At 42.5% G+C, this 21,623-nt stretch overlaps 1 protein-coding gene across 1 annotated transcript in view; it reads right to left on the minus strand.

The window, feature by feature from the left end:
- The window catches only part of cnksr2a (connector enhancer of kinase suppressor of Ras 2a), a 422,869-nt gene that overhangs the window by 301,643 nt on the left and 99,603 nt on the right, over positions 1 to 21,623 (minus strand). Inside the window, exon 2 of the mRNA XM_080203990.1 lies at positions 904 to 1,067. Within this exon, the coding sequence (XP_080060116.1) occupies positions 904 to 1,067 (164 nt within the window). The remainder of the gene's footprint in view (positions 1 to 903; positions 1,068 to 21,623) is intronic.

The following is a 21,623-nucleotide window of genomic DNA, read 5'->3' on the forward strand; positions in this document are numbered from 1 at the left end:
GCAATAAATTTATTCTGCCCAATGTCCACCCATTCCAAGTACCTGTCTTTCACTGTCCTGCTCACAGATGACATGACTTCCAAATTTTATATCATCTGCAAATTTTGAAATATTATTTTTAGTTTGACTGTCTTTAAAAATCAATATTGGAGAAGAGATCCAACTAGTGATGACTGAATTACAGAGCATCACATCAAGTACTGGGACATTGAACAAAACATCCTAAAAGCTAAGTAGGACAATACTTACTTACTTTCTACTAGCAATTGTAAATACATATTGTCAACAGAACAATCATGTTGACAAATTGTGTTCTTCACTGGACCCTAAAGGAAAACACATTTGTGATATAGAAGATAAAATTTGGTGAAACCTGAAAAAAAACTTTTAATTTCCCAGAATCTATTTTGGCTGAAAACCTAACATTGCAAAATTTATACTTCGTCATGTAGCAATCCATCAACACAGTGTAGAACAAAAGTGGAGGGTTGGGGGGGAAAGAGAAAAGTGACTGTTGACTTCAATGTCTGAGCATTCTTGTGAATGCCTGTACCATCCGTTGCCACATACTGCATTATAATCACAAGATCTTCCAGGAGGAAGATCCTCAGTTCATTAAAGGAGGCCCTCAGTTCATTTGGGCTCTGAGGCCTTTTGCCCCATTCTTTCACCATTGCCCTTTTGCATTGAAAAATGGTGAGGCTTTTTGGTTTGAAAAACAGGCCAGGGTTTTACAGTCCCACCAGGGCATATCTCCTGGCAGATGCGGAAGGCCATTCAAAATGCCATTTTACTTCGGCTGGACTGTAATACCCTACCGGGCAGGTGGAGTTGTAAACTCTTGGCCACATTTCCTTAAACAGACTGACGAAGGAGCAAAGAATGCAAAGAGTTTGTACTTACCAAAGCACACAACAGGTCCACTGCCTCCAGAATAAGTTCCTGGTGACCAATACGAGTGACCCCAAGCTCTTCCAATTCCTGGTGAGTGATACGCAGAAGTTGATCTCCACTGACTTTTTCCCTCTCAAAGTTCTTAATATATTGCTGCAGGCAATCGTCCAGGCCTAATGGTTATGAATAGAAAAAAGAAATTAGACCTACTGTGAAATATAAATTTAAATACATGGCATGTCCCGATAGAGCTGCACTGCTCTCACAGATTAGTTATTTGGAATCAATATAGAGTTATGTGCGACAGCAAATAAAACCTGCAAATGTTTATATAGCTTTAATTTCCCCATGGCACTTCTGTACTCCACAGTTAATAGATTTTAATCCACTGAGCGACAGTAATATAACTGCTTTGTAGGTCATAAATTCAGTTGCAAAAAGCTGATACTGTGGAAGTTATAAAATGTACGTTTAGAACCAAAGCACAAACAACACGCTAAATCTTTCAACACTAAACATTAGGTGCCAGTTTTGGTTCAATTGTAGTTCACTCTGTGAACACAAGCACAAGATCTAGGTTGATATTTCATGCAAAACTGAGGACATGCTGCACTGTCAGAGGTGACATCTTTTGGTTGAGACAATAAACTGTAGATGAATCAGCCTCTCAGATGGCACTATTCAAGGACCATGGGGAGTTCTTCTCATGGTCTGACCAATATTTATCAACATCTGGAAACATGTCAGTCATTGTCACATTATGGGAGGATTTAAACTAGTTTGGCAGGGGCGGGGGAAATGGGTGAGACCCAAAGCAAAGGTGAATTAACTCAAGGGGAACTAGAGAGTAGGGCCAGCAAGATTTAGAGAAAGAGCAGGCAGGGTGTGGTTGCCAATCAAAGAGGGTCTGGTGGACTGAAGTCTCCACCAGACCTTTAGTGAAAAACTGAATTTGTTTCAATGCGAGAAGTGTAATAGGTAAGGCAGATGAACTTAAGCTTGGATTAGTATTTGGAACGATGATGTTGCTGTCATTACACAGACTTGGTTAAGGGAAGGACAGGATTGACAGCTTCACCTTCCAGGATACAGATGTTTCAGGCAGGAGGGGGACGTAAAAGGGGTGAGGGAGTTGCACGACTGTTTAAGAAGAATATTGCAGCTGTACTGCAGGAGGTCACCTCGGAGGGCTCATACAGTGAGGCAATATGGGTAGAGCTCAGGGAGAGGAAGGGTTTAGTCATAATGTTGAGGGTTTAGTATAGGCCTCCCAACAGCCAACGGGAGGTAAAGGAATAGATATGTAGGCAGATTTTGGCAAGGTGTAAAAGTAACAGGGTTGTTGTGGTGGGAGATTTTAACTTTCCCTATATTGACTGGGACTCACTTAGTGCTGGGGGTGTGGATGGGGAAGAATTTATAAGGAGAAACCAGGAGGGTTTCTTGAAACAGTATGTAGATAGTCCAACTAGGCAGAGGACCATACTGGACCTGTTATTGGGGAATGAGACCAGCTAAGTGGTGGACATTTCAGTAGGGGAGCAATTTGGGAGCAGTGCCTACTATTCAGTAAACTTTAAGGCACTGATGGATAAAGATATGTATACTCTTCAAGTGAAGGTGCTAAACTGAGGGAAGGCTAATTACAACAATATTAGGCAGGAACTGAAGAATGTAGATTGGGGGCACATGTTTGAGGGCAAATCAACATTTGGCATGTGGGAGGCTTTCAAATGTAAGGTGATAGGAATTCAGGATTGGCACATTCCTGTAAGGATGAAGGATAAGTATGGCAAATTTCAGGAACCTTGGACAACAAGAGATATTCAGAACCCAATCAAAGCAAAAAAGGAAGCATTTATCAAGGCTAGGAGATTGGGAACACACAAAGCAAGTGTGGAATACAAGGAAAGTAGCAAGAAATTTAAGCAAGGAGTAAGGAGGGCTAAAAAGGGTCACAAAAAGTCATTGACCAACAGGATTAAGGAAAATCCCAAGGCTTTTTGTACATATATAAAGAGCAAGAGGGTAGCCAAGAAGGGAGTTGGCCCACTCAAGGATAGGGGAGGGAATTTAGGCGTGAAGCCAGAAGAAATGGGCGAGGTATTAAATGAGTACTTTGCATCAGTATTCACCAAAGAGAAGGACTTGGTGGATGATGAGTCTGGGGAAGCGTGTGTAGATATTTTGAGAAATATTAAAGTGGGCAAGTCCCCAGGGCCTGATGGGATATACCCCAGAGTACTGAGACAGGCAAGGGAGGAAATTGCTGGGGCCTTGAGAGAAATCTTTGTATCCTCACTGACTACAGGAGAGGTCCCAGAGGATTGGAGAATAGCCAATGTTGTTCCTTTGCTTCAGAAGGGTAGCAAGGATAATCCAGCTAATTACATGCCGGTGAGCCTTACGTCAGTGGTAGGGAAATTATTGGAGAGGATTCTTCGAGACATGATTTACTCCCCCTTGGAAATGAGTGGACGTATTAGCGAGAGACAACATGGTTTTGTGAAGGGGAGGTCGTGTCTCAGTAACTTGATAGAGTTTTTTGAAGAAATGTCGAAGATGATTGACGAGGGGAGGGCAGTGAATATTGTCCATATGAACTTCAGTAAGGTCTTTGACAAGATCCCTCATGGCAGACTGATACAGAAGGTGAAGTCGCATAGGAACGGAGGTGAGCTGGCAAGATGGAAACAGAACTGGCTTGGTCATAGAAGAAAGAGGGTAGCCGTTGAGGGCTGTGACAAGTGGCTTTCCTCAAGGATCAGTGCTGGGACCTTATATATATGTGATTTGGATGAAAATATAACTGGTTTGATTAGTGAGTTTGCAGATGATACAAAGGTTGGTGGAATTATGGCTAGCGATGAGGACCGTTAGAGGATACAGCAGGAGATAGATCAGTTGGAGACTTGGGCGGAGAGATGGCAGTTGGAGTTTAATCTGGACAAATGTGAGGTAATGCATTTTGGCAGATCTAATATAGATGAGAAATATACAGCGATTGGCAGAACTCTTAAGAGTATTGATAGGCAGAGGAATCTGGGTGTACAGGTACACAAGTCACTGAAAATGGCCACATAGGTGGAGAAGGTAGTCAAAAAGGCATACATTATGCTTGACATCATCAGCTGGGTATTGAGTTTAAAAATTGGCAAGTCATGGTGCAGCTTTATAGAATCTTAGTTAGGCTGCACTTGGGATATAATATTCAATTCTGGCCACCACACTTCCAGAAGGATGTGGAAGTTTTGGAGAGGGTGTAGAAAAGATTTACCAGCATGTTGCCTGGTATTAGCTATGAGGGGAGATTGGAGAAACTTGGTTTGTTCTCACTGGAATGCCAGTGGTTGAGGGGCGACCTGATAGAAATCTACAAGATTATGCAGAGCATGGACAGAGTGAATAGTCAGAAGCTTTTTCCCAGGGTGGAAGAGTCATTTACTAGGAAGCATTGATTTAAGGTGTGAGGGCAAGGGTTAGATGAGTTGTACAAGGCAAGTCTTTTTACACAGAGGGTGGTGGGTCCCTGGAACTCATTGCTGGGAGTGGTAGTGGAAGCAGATACGATAGTGACTTTTAAGGGGCGTGTTGACAAATACATGTACAGGATGGGAATGGAGGGATATGGTCCCCAGAAGGGTAGAGGGTTTTACTTCAGTGCAGGACTGGAGAACCAAAGGGCTGTTCCTGAGCTGTAATTTTCTTTATTCTTACTATTGATGCAGGTGTTTCAACAAGTGTAATGGATAGTTGGACTCTCAGTCAAGGCTCATTAAGTATGCTGAGAGTCCAAACAGCCATTAGAGTACTAAAACATGGTGAGCTCCAGAGAAAATATTGTTTGATTGACAGCTCAGGCTCTCTGATCCCTGTTATCAAGCTCATGATATTGTTTACATGATGTGAAGTGATTTCAAGGGTTTGTGGTTTCTGTTGGTGATATTTTAAAGGGTCTGGATGATTGACAGTTTAATTAGCTGGCAGTGAAATTACTTTTCTTTCCAGCATAGGGAAAATTTATGAATGAATTACATTTTTTAAACTTTTTGTTCTGCATCCTAACATCACTAAAGGATTTATTGGTTCTAGGTAGTGTGTAGTGGGTCAGTTGACACTTTTAGACAGTGACCCCCGAGTTCTTAAGGCAGAGTTAGGGCACCCTTTGGGATTGTTAAAAATGAACATAATTATGCACTTTTTAACATAAACTCACTGGAACTATCAAGCTGTTAAACTGCTGTCCAGCTGTCAAATCTGTTGAAGTGATCCAAGAAGTGCCAGAGCTTTCCAGCAAATGTTAAAGGGGTTGGTGTAAATGGAGCATAAGGAGTGTGTGGGGGTGGTAAGGATTGGAATGATGTTTTTGCTTTATTAAACACAGTGCCAAAGCACAGAAGCAGGAGCACAGTGCCAAAGCACAGATGCCCAACCACCTCCAATCAGGCAGCCTGCACAATTATTCTGGTGTTGCCCATCCCGACTTCTGTTTCAGCCCATTCCCACTGACTGGAAATCTGACCAGTAGGTAGGCATTTTTAAAGGTCAAGGAAGTCTCCTAATTCAGTGAACCTGACCCAGTGAAAAAGCAATAGGTCCAGAGACTTCCTTTGCATAGTTTTACCATTGCTTCTCTGATACTTTTCTATGACACAGTTCTATGTAATGTCAGTGCAGAAACAGAAAAACATTGGCAGCATTCAAGGAATACTAACTTGCATGCTGCTGTCATTGGTTTTTGTTATGTATTGTCTTAATAGCATTGCAATTGATATGGATATACATAATACTTTTGTGCTTGAATGGAATATTTAAAAATTCAGCTTTATGTTACAGGCAGTCAGTATGCAGCTCAGATTCTGTGAAAGCAGGATACTTCCAACCTTGCAAGTTTTTATTATAAGTAGAGCTAATGGTCTTTTGATTACTTAAGTTATTTGGGATTTCTGATTAGAGTGGTTGACAGGGACATGTGATGATGTGGCTAAGGTGCAGAGCTGGATCTATAACAGAGAACAAAGCTTTTGCAGAAAGCAATGAGTTGCAGCTGAAGCCTGATTGAAGTTACAAGGGTTTTGCAGGATTGTGGAACTCTAGCTCTCTAGCTCTCTCTGAAAGCTCCAAGACTATTAACGAATGTTAAAGCAAGTATGCCCATTAGCAGGTTTGCTAATGGTGTTTATTTAAAAGTAGATTTGATTTATGCATGATTGAGGCTTAGCTGGAATTCGGGTAATCATTTTCTAGAAAGTAAAGTTGCTTCCTTTCATTTTTAAATATTGTACAACTGTTAATGGTTAAGCGGCTTCATTTGTTAAGTGTTATCTTTGAACTGTGTTATTAAAGTTTCATGATAAAAAATATCCTATTTTGTCAGTGGAATCATTCCTGGAAAGAAGTATCCTATCACTCCCATTTATTCCAAAGAAGAAAAATTCTTGGGGTCTAGTCTGACTTCATACTGTACCTTGGACTTCTGGTCTGGGACCATAACAACATACATAATAAATCTTACTTGATTCATAAATACTCATAGTTCATAGTTTGTTGGATTAGGTACAATTGAAGGTCACATTGGTTCTGAATTCTCAATTTGTAACAAAGTATTTGAATTAAAAGAATTTTATACTTCAAAACCCCCAAAGTCTAATCTGCTAAATTTACTGATGGCAAAGACTTTTGTGAGCAGACAACAAATGGAAGAGAGGCTGACTTCCTTCCAAGAGGTCTGAACTAATTACGAAGATCGGTTGAAATAAAGAAATGGATTTTAATGATAATACAATCACTGGTCAAGCATAAAGGAGCAGAGAACGGTAATCAGGTGGAATATGAAATAAATAGTCCAACCTCTCCTGTCAAGGCACAAAGAAAAGGATTTGGAGCAATCAATTATCACATGTTAAGGTATCTGATCATATATTAGAAAGATAATTCAGGACACTAGCATTGGTCACACTGACATAATGCGGATTGAATGCAAGCCTATTTCAAAAAGAACATGCAGTTCTGGTCACTGGTTCTCATAGTGAACACCAGTACATTCAATAGAATTCACAGATGAATGATCAGCTATCCTTCACAAACTGAAGATTCAAGTGACAAAATTAATCTTTACCAAAGGAAAAACAGAATGACAAGGATTCCAGTCTTTAGAAATAATTGAAAAGTGAAGTGAAAGTAACTAAATCATTTTGCTTGGACAACATAGAGAACATGAGAACAAGTAGAATAATTCACAAGCCCCAGTCAAAGATTTGAAAAAGGTTAGTTTTCCCTCTTTTCATATAATCCATTTGAAGAACAAATTCACAGGGAAGGGAACTGATTCAACTCTTCCCTAATTCAAAACAGGATGTAGGAATAAAGTCCATGAAGGAATAATCCAATGTAGATTTAATGAAGTAGGATTGAACAGCTGAGCAGCCTTATTTTATATTCCCTTTTCATATAATAAATATACTCAGTATTATGGCAGCCCATTTTTGAGATTTAATATTGATTAATTTGGCATGACTTCCACCCAGCCCTCAGTGATTCATGCACTTCACCCCTTCAGCTTCTACTTTCTTCTCCTCCATCTTCCCCACTACTTAAAAGTGACTCCCCCCTCCTGATCCGATTATTCCCGTTGGACCACACAACTACTCCCCGACAACCTGACTAACCACCTCCCACCCTCCAATTCAAACTCTTTTACTCCCCGCCACCTGACTAAACTTGCAATCCAACTACTCCCCCATCTAGACACTACTCTCCATTGTGACCAGAACAAATTAAACCCAACCAGGCTTGACTATCCATGACCGCCTGACAACCATCCTCACCACCTTATCCACCTATCCATTCTCCTACTTATTAACTCAACTGTTACACCTCATCACTTCCTATCTCTGTCTAGCTATCTTGGTCAGAAGGATTGTTGAATGGTCCATAGGGGTCATAGCGGAGGGGGAGGGGGTGTGGACAGCAGTCAGGTGGTCAGGGAGTATTGAATCTGGCCAGCAAGGATAATTGTGGTAGTTACAAGGTAAGTAGTCAGATAATGGAAGCATAGAGGGTGATTGGGGGTGGTTGGTTGTGGAGTTAACCAGACGTTAGACCAATTTTTAAACTGTCTAGTGTTTCCTGAGTAATATTCTGGGTGGATAAATGTATTCCCACTCACCACCTACCTACCTCCCTACTCATTCATGCACTAACTCATACTCATTCGTCAAAAGACTGGACCTCTAAATACTTAACGGAATATGGCAGCTAGTACTATAACACGGGGACCGCCTTTTCTGAGATCTTTGCAATTCTCTGGATGGATTTCTGCACTGATGGAGTTGTTCTGGATGCTACATCAAAGTTTGGCCTTTTTTGAATGTAACCAGGTAAATGTGCAATGACCAGAAGTTTTGGGCTAATGTAGACTGTGCACAGAACAGTAATAACAACTGATACTGAGCTGAGTTTTTAATACTTCCCCCACCCCACCAAAAATAAAACAAAATAGTGCAGGCCTTCATATCTGCTGCAGCTCTGGCTACTTCTACAAATTTTATTTGTGAACACATCAATAGAATCAAACCTAATAAAGACAAACAGTGTAGCTGGAGCCTAATTCTGAAACTGTATTTACAAAGAAGAAGAAGTGACAAATTCTAAATCCCTTCTCTGTAATCGAACAAAATAACATTCCTTTTTAAAACGTGGTGCTGAAAATCCCATGTTGTTTTATTCAATTTGTTGGAGTTCCACTTCAATATGTGCTTTGTGACTGCCAATTCAGTTTTCAGACATTGTGTCCCTGTTCATCATATATTCTTCCATTAACTTCACTTCACTCAAGTTTTAACAAGAAATTTGTTTTATTTCCTAGCACGGTGGCACAGTGGTTAGCAGTGCTGCCTCACAGCGCCAGGGACCCAGGTACAATTCCAGCCTCGGGTCACTGCCTGTGTGAAGCTTGCACGTTCTCCCTGTGTCTGCGTGAATTTCCTCTGGGTGCTCCAGTTTCCTCCCACACTCCAAAGATGTGGAGGTTAGGTTAATTGGCTATGGTAACTTGCCTGTTAGTGTCAAGGGGATTAGCAGGGTAAATACGTGGGGTTATGGGGAGGGGACCTGGATGGGATTGTCATCAGTGCAGGCTCGAAGAGCCGAATGGCCTCCTTCTGCACTATAGAGATTCAATATGCGGCTATTCAATTGAGCTTTTCTCTTCATTTGACTCCAGTAATAGCATCTATTCACTCTACAAATGTTCATCCAGCTGTTTCAACTGTTTACTCTACCTTATAATCCAGGTGCATGTCAGCCAAGTCCTAATATAGTGAAATGAACAAAATGGTACTGTGAAAAATATTTATTTCACAAAGTATGTCTATCTTGGAGGGCCTTTGCCTTGCTTTGAATGGTAGCATCATTCATGTACTATGAAAACTTGGTCAATCTTGGAAGATCTAGAGAAATCAAAAACTACAGTTACTCAAGAATTTGTGTCCAGTTATCATGCTGGCTGGCCAGATATGTGGTATCCTGCTTTATTTCAATCCCTAAGGCCTGCATCATAGAAGCCAATTTAATTTTGACTCAAAGCTAATCTCTATTGACTTTCCCCTAAATTCAGTAAGTAACCTGAAAGCAAGTCAGCAAGACCTGAAGGGATGCTAGCAAAGGCTTACAAAGAATACTATACTTTTGAAGAATGAGAAAGATCTGACAAGTAATCTTACTTTCTTCATCATTGGTGCATCCTATATTGCATATTAATATACTGCACAGAAACAGGCCATTCAGCCCAACCGAGTGTGTTATGCCCCTCAAAAACTTGCTCCCCTCTCACGTCATTTAACCCTCTCAGGATATCCTTCTATATCTTTCCCCCTCATGTCTTTATCCAGCATCCCACTAAATGTCTCAATGCCATTTACCGCAACTACGCTTGTAGTAACATGTTTGACATTCTTACCACCTTTGGGTAAAGAGGTTTCTCATCAATTCCTCATTAGATTTATTGGTGATTCTCTTATATTACGGCCTTTAATTTTGATCTCCCCAACAAGTGGAAATATTTAAAGTTAAAGTTTTTCATTAGTCACAGGTAAGGCTTACGTTAACACTGCAATGAAATAACTGTGAAATTCCCCTAGCTGCCACAGTCCGGCACTTGTTCAAGTCTATGCACCTAACCAGCACGTCTTTCAGAATACGGGAGGAAACTGGAGCACTCGAAGGAAACCCACACACACGCACGGGGAGAACGTGCAAACTACACACAGATAGTGACCCAAGCTGAGAATCAAACCCAGGTTCCTGGCGCTGTGAAGCAGCAGTGCTAATCACTCTGCTACCGCACTGCCCCTCTGCATCCAATCCATCAAATTCTTTGATAATTTTAAAGACCATGGCCAGGATTTTCCAGCCCCACCCCTGCCATGAGGGATGCAGAGTGTAGCCAATTGGCCATTGACTTTCAGTGTGCAGGTCCACAGATCCATAAGCTAGAAGACACGTTAAGAAGGCATATGGCATGACTTTCCTTTATTAACTGAGGCAGAGAATATAAAATAGAAGTTATGCTAGAACAATATAAAACATAAGATAAGTCACAACTTGAGTACTGCATACAGTTCTGGTCACCACATCATGAAAGGTGTGATGGGACTGGATAGGTTGCAGAGATTTATATGAACATTGTCAGGACTGGCAGTTCTTAGCTATGAGGAAATACTGGATAGGCTGAGGTTGTTTTCCTTAGAACAGACAGATCTGGGCAGTGACTTAACTGAGCTGTATAAAATTATAAGCAATCTAGATAGACACCACTGATTAGCTTTAGCACAAGGGTCAAACAGGCAGCAACCCCTCCCCACCTCCTCCCAAACCCCAGTCTGTCCCAACTGCTGAGCCCAGCAGGCTCCACCCCCCCACAGTGGGCAATGACAAGGTGCCTCCTGGGCATGGTCACTTTGCCCCTTGGGCAGTGCTGGGGGCACAGGCTGGCATTGTCAGGGCGAATATGCCCTGGGGGCACCACCAACTGACCCTCAGGGGAATGTGGTTGTTCCCCCCTCCCTCCAGTGGGGTCTCCCACTACTTCCCCAGAAGTGAGGAGCTAGTCTGAACCCTGCTGGAGTGAAATGGGAGATGCTAGCGGGCCTGGAGACTTCAGTCCCTGGCCCGCTAATCACATTAAAATAACATTAGAAATAGATTTAAATCATTTACCTGCTGTTCCTACCTGTGTCCAGCGTGGTCCCAATGGGCGCTGGATATCCATGGTGGGAATACATGCACGAATCGGTCCACATGTGATTCTCCTTGCCCACCACGCTAAAAAATTAGCGCGGCAGGATGGGAGAATCACCCCCTGTTTATAAGAAGCTATGATGATGATATCAGAATACAACAAAACGTCCCAATGCTGCAAGCATCCTAGAAAATAATAAATTTCACAACTGAAGAATAGATACATTCACACATCTATTCTACAAATTACTGGCACTTGAGTTTGGCTGATAACGTTAGCCTAACCAAGATTTCATAAGAACATAAGAAATAGGAGCAGGAGTAGGCCATCTAGTCCTTCGAGCCTGCCCCGCCATTCAATAAGATCATGGCTGATCTGTCGTGGCTCAGTTCCACCTTCCCGCCCGCTCCCCATAACCCTTAATCCCCTCTCTTATCAAGAACCTATCAACCTGCGTCTTAAAAATATTTAGCGAGGCAGCCTCCACCACCTCAACAGGCAGAGAATTCCAGAGATTCACCACCCTTTGAGTGAAGAAGTTCCTCCTCAACTCCGTTCTAAACCGCCCCCCCTTTATCTTGAGGCTGTGCCCTCTAGTCCTACTGTCCTTTCTGAGCGGGAAGAGCCACTCCACCTCTATCCTATCCATCCCATTCATCATCTTATACGTCTCAATGAGATCTCCCCTCATTCTTCTAAACTCTAACGAGTACAAGCCTAGTTTATTCAGCCTCTCCTCATAGTTCAACCCCCTCAACTCCGGTATCAGCCTAGTAAACCTCCTCTGCACTCCCTCCAAGGCCAAAATATCCTTGCGTAAGTACGGCGCCCAAAACTGCACACAGTACTCCAGCTGCGACCTCACCAATGCCCTATACAGCCGCAGCAAGACCTCCCTACTTTTATATTCAATTCCCCTCGCTATGAAGGCCAGCATCCCATTAGCCTTCCTGACCACCTGCTGCACCTGCAGGCTGGGTTTTTGTGACTCATGCACAAGGACCCCGAGGTCCCTCTGCACCGTCGCCTGCTGCAGTTTTTCTCCACATAAGTAATAGTCCTTCCTACCATTATTCCTGCCAAAGTGGACAACTTCACACTTGCCAACATTAAATTCCATTTGCCAGTTCCTGGCCCATTCGCCCAGCCTATCTAGATCCTTCTGCAGACTTTCCACACCCTCCGCACAATTTGCCGTTCCACCAATCTTGGTGTCATCAGCAAATTTTGACACCATACACTCGGTTCCCTCCTCCAGATCATCTATATAAATGGTAAATAGCTGAGGCCCCAGCACCGACCCCTGGGGCACTCCACTAGTCACCGACCGCCAATCCGAATAGCACCCATTGACCCCCACTCTCTGCCTCCTATTTGACAGCCAATCCCCAATCCACGCTAACACCCCAACTCCATGCCCCCTGACCTTCCGTAATAACCTCTTGTGCGGCACCTTATCAAACGCCTTCTGAAAATCAAGAAACACCACATCCACCGGCTCTCCTCTATCCACCGCCCTAGACACATCCTCATAGAACTCCAATAAATTCATCAGACACGACTTCCCCTTAACAAAACTGTGCTGCGTCTGCTCTATCAAACAATTCTCCTCAAGATGCCTCGCTATTTTCTCCTTGATCATGGATTCTAACATTTTACCTGCAACAGACGTTAAACTAACCGGCCTATAATTCCCTGCCTTTTGCCTGCCACCCTTCTTAAACAACGGTTCCCCGGAATCCAGCGATGTTTGGAAAATAATCACCAAGGCATCCACTATCACCTCCGCCATTTCTTTCAGAACCCTTGGATGCATTCCATCCGGTCCTGGGGACTTGTCCACAATCAGTCCCTCCAGTCTTTCGAGCACTGCCTCTCTAGTAACTTTCAATGAAAGTTAACATCAATAATCACACTATTATCTGAAAGTGTGATTTGGCACCTCATCTCCCTTTGAAACACTGGTCTAACCTGCCTCTTAAAGAATTGCTGCCTCTGTTCATTAGGTGCATTATCATGGCCCACAGATGGAAAAGTCAATATGGAGTGATCAAAATAAATTTCACTCAGCCTACGATAGCTGCACGACAGGGAGGTAAGGGAATATAATGAACATATACAGTAAAGTATCTGTCCGAAAAATAAAGCAGCTTCAGCTTTTAATCTGGGAGCAGAAATAAGTTGCATGCTGGTCCAGAGAAGGGAGGAAGATCTGCTCTGCCATATTCTAACATTCCATGAAGATGAATCATTAGGCAATTGAAGGCATCCTATATTGTCATGTCTAACTCTTGTTTAATGCTGAATCTAAAGGACATTCAATGGACCAGACACTGGCACATCAATCATAAGATTGAAAAATCTTTCAGATTTTTAACTCAATTTTCCTTTGACCCACTGATACACAAGTCTCTTTATTGCCGTTTACTGGAATTTTAACAAGTCCATGCAAAATTTTGATTTTTGGCAGTGTGTTTCTAAATCCATTTTATAAGAAGCAACACGAGTTTTTCTCCAGACGCAAAAAAAATCTTGGGTCTCTCCTGCCCTGTGCTGTCCTTTTTCCTGAAGTCATTCTGGTCACCAACCTTATGTTGAGAATCAAGGTCTCCAGTGATGTCCTTCTACCAAGCAAAAGCTCACAGCAAGAAGGGTGATGGCACGGTGACACAGTAGTTAGCACTGCTGCCTCATAGTGCCAAGGACCCAAGTTCAATTCCTGGCTTGGATCATTATGCAAACTCCACACAGACATTCTCCCCGTGTCTATGTGGGTTTCCTCCGGCCACTCTGGTTTTCTCCCACAGTTCAATGACATGCAAGTTAGGTGGATTGGCCATGGTAAATTGCCCCTTAGTGTCAGGAGACTTACTAGGGGAAATGCATGGGGTTATAAGGATGGGTGGGATTGTGGTCAGTGCAGACTTGATGGGTCGAATGGCCTCCTCTACATTGTAAGATTCTATGACAAGCAATTCCTGTTGGTGGTAGTTGACCTTCCAATACAGAAATGACGCGCTGGAGTTAAAATTTTCCAAGTCTTACACCAATGACAACAGAGTGACTTCTCACCTTCTCCAACCTTATTCAAATAACCAATGGTAAAACTGCGATATTTTAAAAAACACTTATTTAAACCATCAAAACTAATTTTGATTGAAAAGTGGCTTTAAAAATGGGGCCTTGATGCACTGTGGTAACATCACTGAGCTGTTAATCCAGGGGTCCAGATTAATGGTCTGAGTTGAAGTCCCATCATAGCAGCTGGTGGAATGCAAATTCAATTCATAAATCTGGAATATAAACGTAGTCTCAGTAATGGGGGCTGTTCAACTATCATTGGTTGTCATAAATACACATCTGGGTTCGCGAATGTCCTTTAGGCAAGGAAATCTGCCATCCTTATTCACTGTGTCCTACAAGTGACTCCAAACCCATACCCCACGAAAGGAAACATGCCTGTTGGCAATAGAACTGACTTTCAAAACCTTACTTAACCACTATCCACTTAGACACAGAGAAAGCAAAGTAAGTTCATTTTTTCTAACACTTTGTCTAAGTAATTGTTGTTTGCTGATCTACCACATCATCTACTTTTAGTCAGATTTGCAGCTGACCATTTAATAGTGTTGCTATGTTGCCCTGCAAGCTACTCAAAGTGCACGATCAAAACCATGCAATGCCCCTTCCAACAGCATCTGAGACCTTACAGAAAAGGCCATCAACTGTGGATCTCCTGAGCCAATCAACTATTTTGAAATAAACAGCAGGGAGACGGAGATAAAAGGCAATTTGCAGATGGGAGAATTCAGCATCGAATTAGACACAAAAAGCAAAATAAAAAAAAAGGAAGACGGTGATAAGAGAGGGAAGAAGTGAAACAGAAAGAAAAAGCAAATAAAAAGTTTCTAAATTTGGAGGTGACAGAAATCTCCCACAATTAAAACCTGGAGAATTGAAGACGTCACACATTTAAACGTGAATTTTCAATGTCAGAGATTGACAGTAATGAGCATTTTTCATGCTGCTAAAAGTGTACTTAGCCTTGAAAAGCCTTAACATTCTGTGACCAGTTCAGGTGGTCAATGCATTTGAATGGCGAACCAGACAGCGAGATGTCATTTTCACAACGCTAATTGTAGAGTGGATGCATCTCCAACAGCAAGCTTTCTATTTCCACGATTAATTTGCCCTCTCCTGAAGTTATGGTGGCATTTGCGCATAAATCACAGCAAGCTCTATGTGCCTCAGTTATTTTCACAGCCATTTCTGGACTTGTTCTAACTCTAATGCTGAAATACATCAATAATCCTGTTTATCACTTTTGAAGGAATTTCCCACATCAATAATTAAATATTAAGTGATTTTATTAAATCACTTTGGATTTTATTAGATATCAGGTATCGCTGCAGCAGCTAAGTTTAGAGATTTGACCTTTCATTGATATTATAAATTATTAACTAAACTGAATAACACACCCGCTCTAATTAAAACAAGCATATCCTCATATAAGTTATTTAAAGGGAGAATTCTACATGAATAACTATTCTGAATATTTTTGGTAATCTTGCAGTTTGAAAGTATACTACAAATGACATTATTAATGTCACAATCATCTTTAATAACTGCAGATGTGATGATGTAATCTGTTTAGGTGTGATGCTGATTTGTAGTATTCTACCTAATGCTTTTGTTACAGGACTTCCACATTGCATCCCTTGCAGACATCATAAAACATGAAGAAAAGCATTTTGTTTGAAGTGCTGCATCTATAAGCATGCCAGATTTGGAAGGTCTGATTTTGTCAGATCAAACAAGTGTATTAGCAAAAACTTGGGTAATAACTGAGATTGTTATAATTGATAATTAAAAATAGATTTACACTGGTCAATAATTTGAACTGTGCAATAGTGCCTGCGAATATGCAGGTTAAAAAGCCCATTACAGCCAAGAGCTCAGTTGGTAATGATCTCCCTCTGGGTCAGGAGGTTATGAGTTCAAGTCCCACAAGACCAGAGACTTCAGCACATAATCAAGGCTGTCACTCCAATGCAGTGTTGAGAGAAAGCTACACTGCCAGGGATGCATCTTTCTCATGCAATGGTAAACCCTTCCACGTGGATGTATAAGGTCCAAAGCCACACTTTTTCAAAGCAGAGCACGGAACTTCCCAATGTCCTGCCCAATATTCAGATTATAGAGTCATTATCACATTGTTGTTTGAAAGTTCTTATTGAGAGCAGACTGGCAGCTGCATTTCCTACATTCAAACAGAAACTACACTTCAAAAGTCCTCCATTGGTTGTGAAGGCAGTTGACACATCCTGTTGTCACGAACGGCGCCATAAAAAGAAAATTTTCATTCGATTATTCAGATTTGTATCATTCTGTGTACAAAGTGACACAATTTGTTACCGGATCATTATCACCAGCATTTGTACAGGCCCCTCAGTTCTGACAGAAAGGATGGCTTAACTGACAATATACTGATAAATATGAAGGAGTTAAAAAAAATTAATTCTCCCACATATTTAAAGATTAGACAAAATCAAAATCTAAACACACTTGTGTATTCAATTGCACTAATGAGTGGACCATTACATGTACGCAGTTTTAATTTTGTAATTTAGACCATAGGAAGATATACTGTACAGGACAGAGCTTTATTTCCAATCTTGAATAGAGTTCCCAGACCTTAATCAAACATGTCAGGGAGAATTTTCCCCCAAATGTTTCTTAGGGCCCCGTTCTCCCATCCCACATCGGATTGGGAGAATCACATTTCACAGGAGTCGCGCATCAGCGTCTCCCGCAGCCGGAGACCTGTCGGGACCACGCTGGAAACCGGCGGTCCTGGGAAAACAGGGAAGTGATTTAAATCTGTTTTTAATCTTAAATGTCATTATTGGTCATTCGCCGATCCGATAGCACCTCCCACCCCGTCAAGCGTATTTCATTCCAGTGGGGTTTAGAGAAGCTCCCCACTTGTGGAGAACTAGTGGGAGACCCCGCTGGAGTGAAGGGGGGGGCAATCGGGAACCTCCCCAGGGGATCAGGTGATGGGGTGGTGCCCCCTGGGTATGGGCACCCTGGTAGTGCCAGCCTGTGTCCTCCTGATCACTTCCCAAGGAGCAAAGTGCTCATGCCCGGGGGCACCTTGGCACTGCCCAAGAGGCAACGGGCAGTGCCAAGGGGGTGGGGCCTAAGGGTCGATGGTGCAGATAGGATCAGTCAGAGCTGCAGTGAGGCCAGCGATTGAGGGGGTTTGGTAGGGGTGTGGTCGGCCAGAGGGTTCTGCCTCCCGTGGGGAGGGGGGGGTGGTTGGGTGGGATTGTCACTGTGGGGTGGGAAGGGCGGGGAGAATGTGGGCTGGGGATTGCGGTGCTCTGGGATGGGTGGGACCCAGAGGGGATCGGGGCTGGCTTGGAACGCTTGTGCTAGAAAGGCAGCACGGCGAAGGTCCCAGGCTGGCCAGCCAACAGCAGTCTGACACTATGCCTGCGCAGAGGCCTGGAACTGTCAAGACTCCAGCGTGAATAGGCCCCACTCTCCTAAGTTTTATTGAGATTCACGATTGTGACAGCTGCATTGCATAGAGCGTGGGAGACTTGGGTCTGAACTCTCACTGAATAAGCAATCATGAATTACATCAATTTTCCTACCAATTCAACACTTGGAATTTTTTTGGAAGAATCGGACACTTAGTGTCATAACAGCCTGAAAACCGGAGTTCTCCACCCTTTTGTGGGGCGGAGAGGAAGGTGGTGGTGGTGGTGGTGGTTGGGGGAGATGGAACCTAAATATGTTACTGAAGCCTGCCTCAGAATGCTTGGGCATTGCTGCACAAAATCAGGAAACCCCTTCCCCTCTCCCCTGGTCCCCGAACATCTGAGCCCCCTCCACATGTCCACCCATCCCCATTCAGACCTATGCAATGCTCCTGGCACATGTGGACTGCCCAACTGAGTGCTGCCAGGGTGCCAGGTGGGTACTGCCAGGTTGACAGTGCCTGATGGGCACTGACCAGCCATGCCCCTCTGGAGGCATCAAGGCCAGTGCTCCACCTGGTGTAGTGCCTTCTCCCTGCTACTGCAGAGCTCTAGTGATTCTTGCCAGCGAGGGTGGGGAGCACCAGGAAGGGGGAAGCAGTTATGCCAAACCTGGCAAGTACATGTCAAGGTAGTCCATTCCAGTGTAAATAGGCTGTGTATACTTTCCAGTGTACAGCAAATCAGATTTTTGACCTCTCATACTATCTTCCTGGCTTGCCATGCTGATCAACCAGTTTGGCGAGTTGATAAGATTGTGCCCATCATGTTCTAAAATCATGTCCAACATCCCAAATATTATTGGTAAAAGGAAAAGAGTGACAGGATTAGACAATAATTATCAATGAGGCATATTCAAGGGTGAGAATAGCCGAAGACATAAAAGTCAGAAATGTTTCTGTGACAAGGAATTAGGTAATTTTAGCAGCTCTTACAACCTGTGCTGAAAAGCAAATGCTTCTAGGCTAACCCAGTGGATGGAATTATTTTACTTCAAGTGGGTGGGAAACATTAGTTTTCCCTTTTCTTACCTTTTATTATTGTTCAGACTGTGGGGCAATGGAAATGAACAAAATCACCAAACAGACTTCAGCATTTTAGCATTCAGTGCAGTTACTGAATGTAATACAGGATGAAGAACATACCAACAAAGGAATGTGGTCTTGCTGGATCCTGTACATGTAAGGGAAAGCAAAGCCAAGGACTGTGGCAGTACATTGTGTACTACTTTCCAAACTAATCCCACTTCACCACCTTCTCAAGGCCAATTGGAGATGAGTGACAAAGACTGGCCTTGCCAGTGATGCCCATACCCCATGAACAAGCTTTCATGGGATGCCAAACACCAACAGATACAAAATCACTGTAAAGCCATATTGTAACATGTGATATGTTATTATTAAAGTTTACTTATTTATTACACCCACTAAGGCATGAAGTTATTACAAACTTCGTTATATTTTGAAAAGTAGAAACCGAAAGTTGTTCAAGACAGCTGTAACATGTCATGTGACTTGGCAATATGCAGCTTCAGGCAGTCCTGAAACTCACGCCAACTTTGCTTAAAATGTCAACAATTACAGGCACATGTGAAGTGCACATATTCTTTTTGTTAGGAATGCATCATCAACAGAAGTGACCATGGATAATACAGACAGTGCTGGATGAATATGAAATGGAAGTTTTATGATTTTGTAATGGCTCCTTGCCTCATACACAAAGACCTTGGCTGACTGAAACTCAAAATGTGAAAACACAATGACTGCAATCTTATTGCTGTTCATGCCACGCTCCTACTGCAGCGAGGTTGGAGAATTTGGTGGCCAAGTTCACTACGGCAGGATGGGAAAATCCTGCCAGCGTGAATGGTGGTAAGATTATGGCCAAGATGTTTATTGGTCTAACACACCACTATTTTTATTAAATGACTTTCAATTTGTAACCGATCGCATGTTTACAAAGCAACCGATGTCCAAAGACAGAGCATCAGAAAATCTTCCACGCCATTGAACCATGCAGCCATGCTAATCTACAGCCATACTTTGAAAGTGGAAGGACTTTCCCCTCAACATGTTCAAACTTCAAGTTTGCTGAGAGCCAACCTTCTGTCAATTCAACTACAAGAGGTCTCCTTACTGAGAATTCAATGCTTTTACAAGACCTGCACATCGATTCACGAAAAAGACTGAAATAATTCCTGATTGTAATTGTATTTCTTCATCTCTTTCTAATTTTTGCGCGTGTGATCGCATGTAAGAAGCATTTAAATTTCCAGGGCAAGCATGTGCTAATAAATAATCATTATTTTTAAATTCACAAAAGTTTGACGCTGGAAGCATTTAAAGTGAGACAAACCACTTAGGGCAAGAAAATATTAACCTCACACTTCAAACACTTGCTTCGCGGACAACACTAAAACACAAACTCTATCTATGACAGTATTAAAGGTCAATTTATGTTAACATCGGTTAGTGCAGTTGGCTAGACAGCCAGTGTGTCATGTAGAATAATGCCAATAGCATGGGTTCAATCCTTATATTGGCTGTAGTTCTTCATGAAGGTCTGCCTCCTGCCTTGGGCCACACTTCATGTGGAGTGGTGTTCCTCAAGCTCTATAACCACTTATTCTCTTTCCACTGCAGAGACAGATGCCTATGGCACTTTGTGTACAATGGTAAATTACCATGAAAATACAAAAATCTGTGTTTTGAAGCATTTTGTAAAAAATATTATTTACCTTTCTAAGTTTCAGTCAAACTTTCCATATTCTATGGTAACAGAAAATTGAGTGAAGTACCTCTTCCTCCTGCCCACAATTGGAATAGCTCCACTCCCCGCACAGTGCACACACCCCTCTTCCCAAACCCCCTCCTCACATACAGTCACTAAATCAGCTCTTACTAAATCACCTTCTCTCCCTCCCTACACCTTCCCCCTCCACCCACACCACCCACTTATTCAGCAGCCCTTCTCCCATACCACATCTGACCTCCTCTCTCTCCACTCGGGTCCCTTTCCTCCCTCTTCACCCACTCAGGTAACCCTTCCTTCCCTTCCCTCCCAGACTCAAGTCACACATCCCCTCTCCTTCTCCACTCTACACACCCCCACCTAGATTTCACCACTTTGCCAAAACATGGTTCCCCGTCACAACTATAGACCAGTTAGTTTAACATTTGTTGTTGGCAAATTGTTTGAATCCATTATTAAGGAAGTAATAATAGGACATTTGGAAAGTCAAAACACAATTCATCAGAGTCAACTTGGTTTTATGAAGGATAAGTCATGTTTGACTAATTTGCTACAGGTCTTCAAAGGTGTAACAACCAAGTGGATAACGGGGATCCTGTAGATATAATCTGGACTTCAGGAAGGCGTTTGATAAAGTGCCACACAGAAGGTTACTGCAGAAGGTAAGATCACATGGGGTTAGGGGTAATTTCTTTGCTTGAATAGAAGACTGGTTAACTGACAGAAGGCAGAGAGTTGGGATAAATAAATCTTTTTCTGATTTGCAAGATTTCATTACTGGGGTGCCATTGGGTTCGGTCCTTGGGTCCCAACTATTTACAATCTATATTAATGACTTGGAAACAGGGATAGAAGGTACTAGCCAAATTTGCAGATAACACTGAATAGGTGAGATGATAAATTGTAATAAGGAAATAAGAAATTTAAAAATGGGTATGGATAGGTTCGGTGAGCGGGCCAAATGTGAAGGACGGATAAGTGTGAGGTCATGCATTTTGGTAAGAAAAATGGAAAGGCAACTTATTATCTAAATGGAGAGAGACTATGGGGTGCTTCAGTGCAGAGGGATCTGGGTATCCTTGTGCTTGAGTCACAGAAAACTGATGTGCAGGTACAGCAAGTACTAAGGAAAGCAAATGGAATTTCGACGTTTATAGCTAAAGGAATAGAGTATTGATATAAGGACATGT

The sequence above is a fragment of the Carcharhinus amblyrhynchos genome, chromosome 15, assembly GCF_965287045.1.
Source record: "Carcharhinus amblyrhynchos chromosome 15, sCarAmb.v2.hapA, whole genome shotgun sequence".
Lineage (NCBI taxonomy): Eukaryota > Metazoa > Chordata > Chondrichthyes > Carcharhiniformes > Carcharhinidae > Carcharhinus > Carcharhinus amblyrhynchos.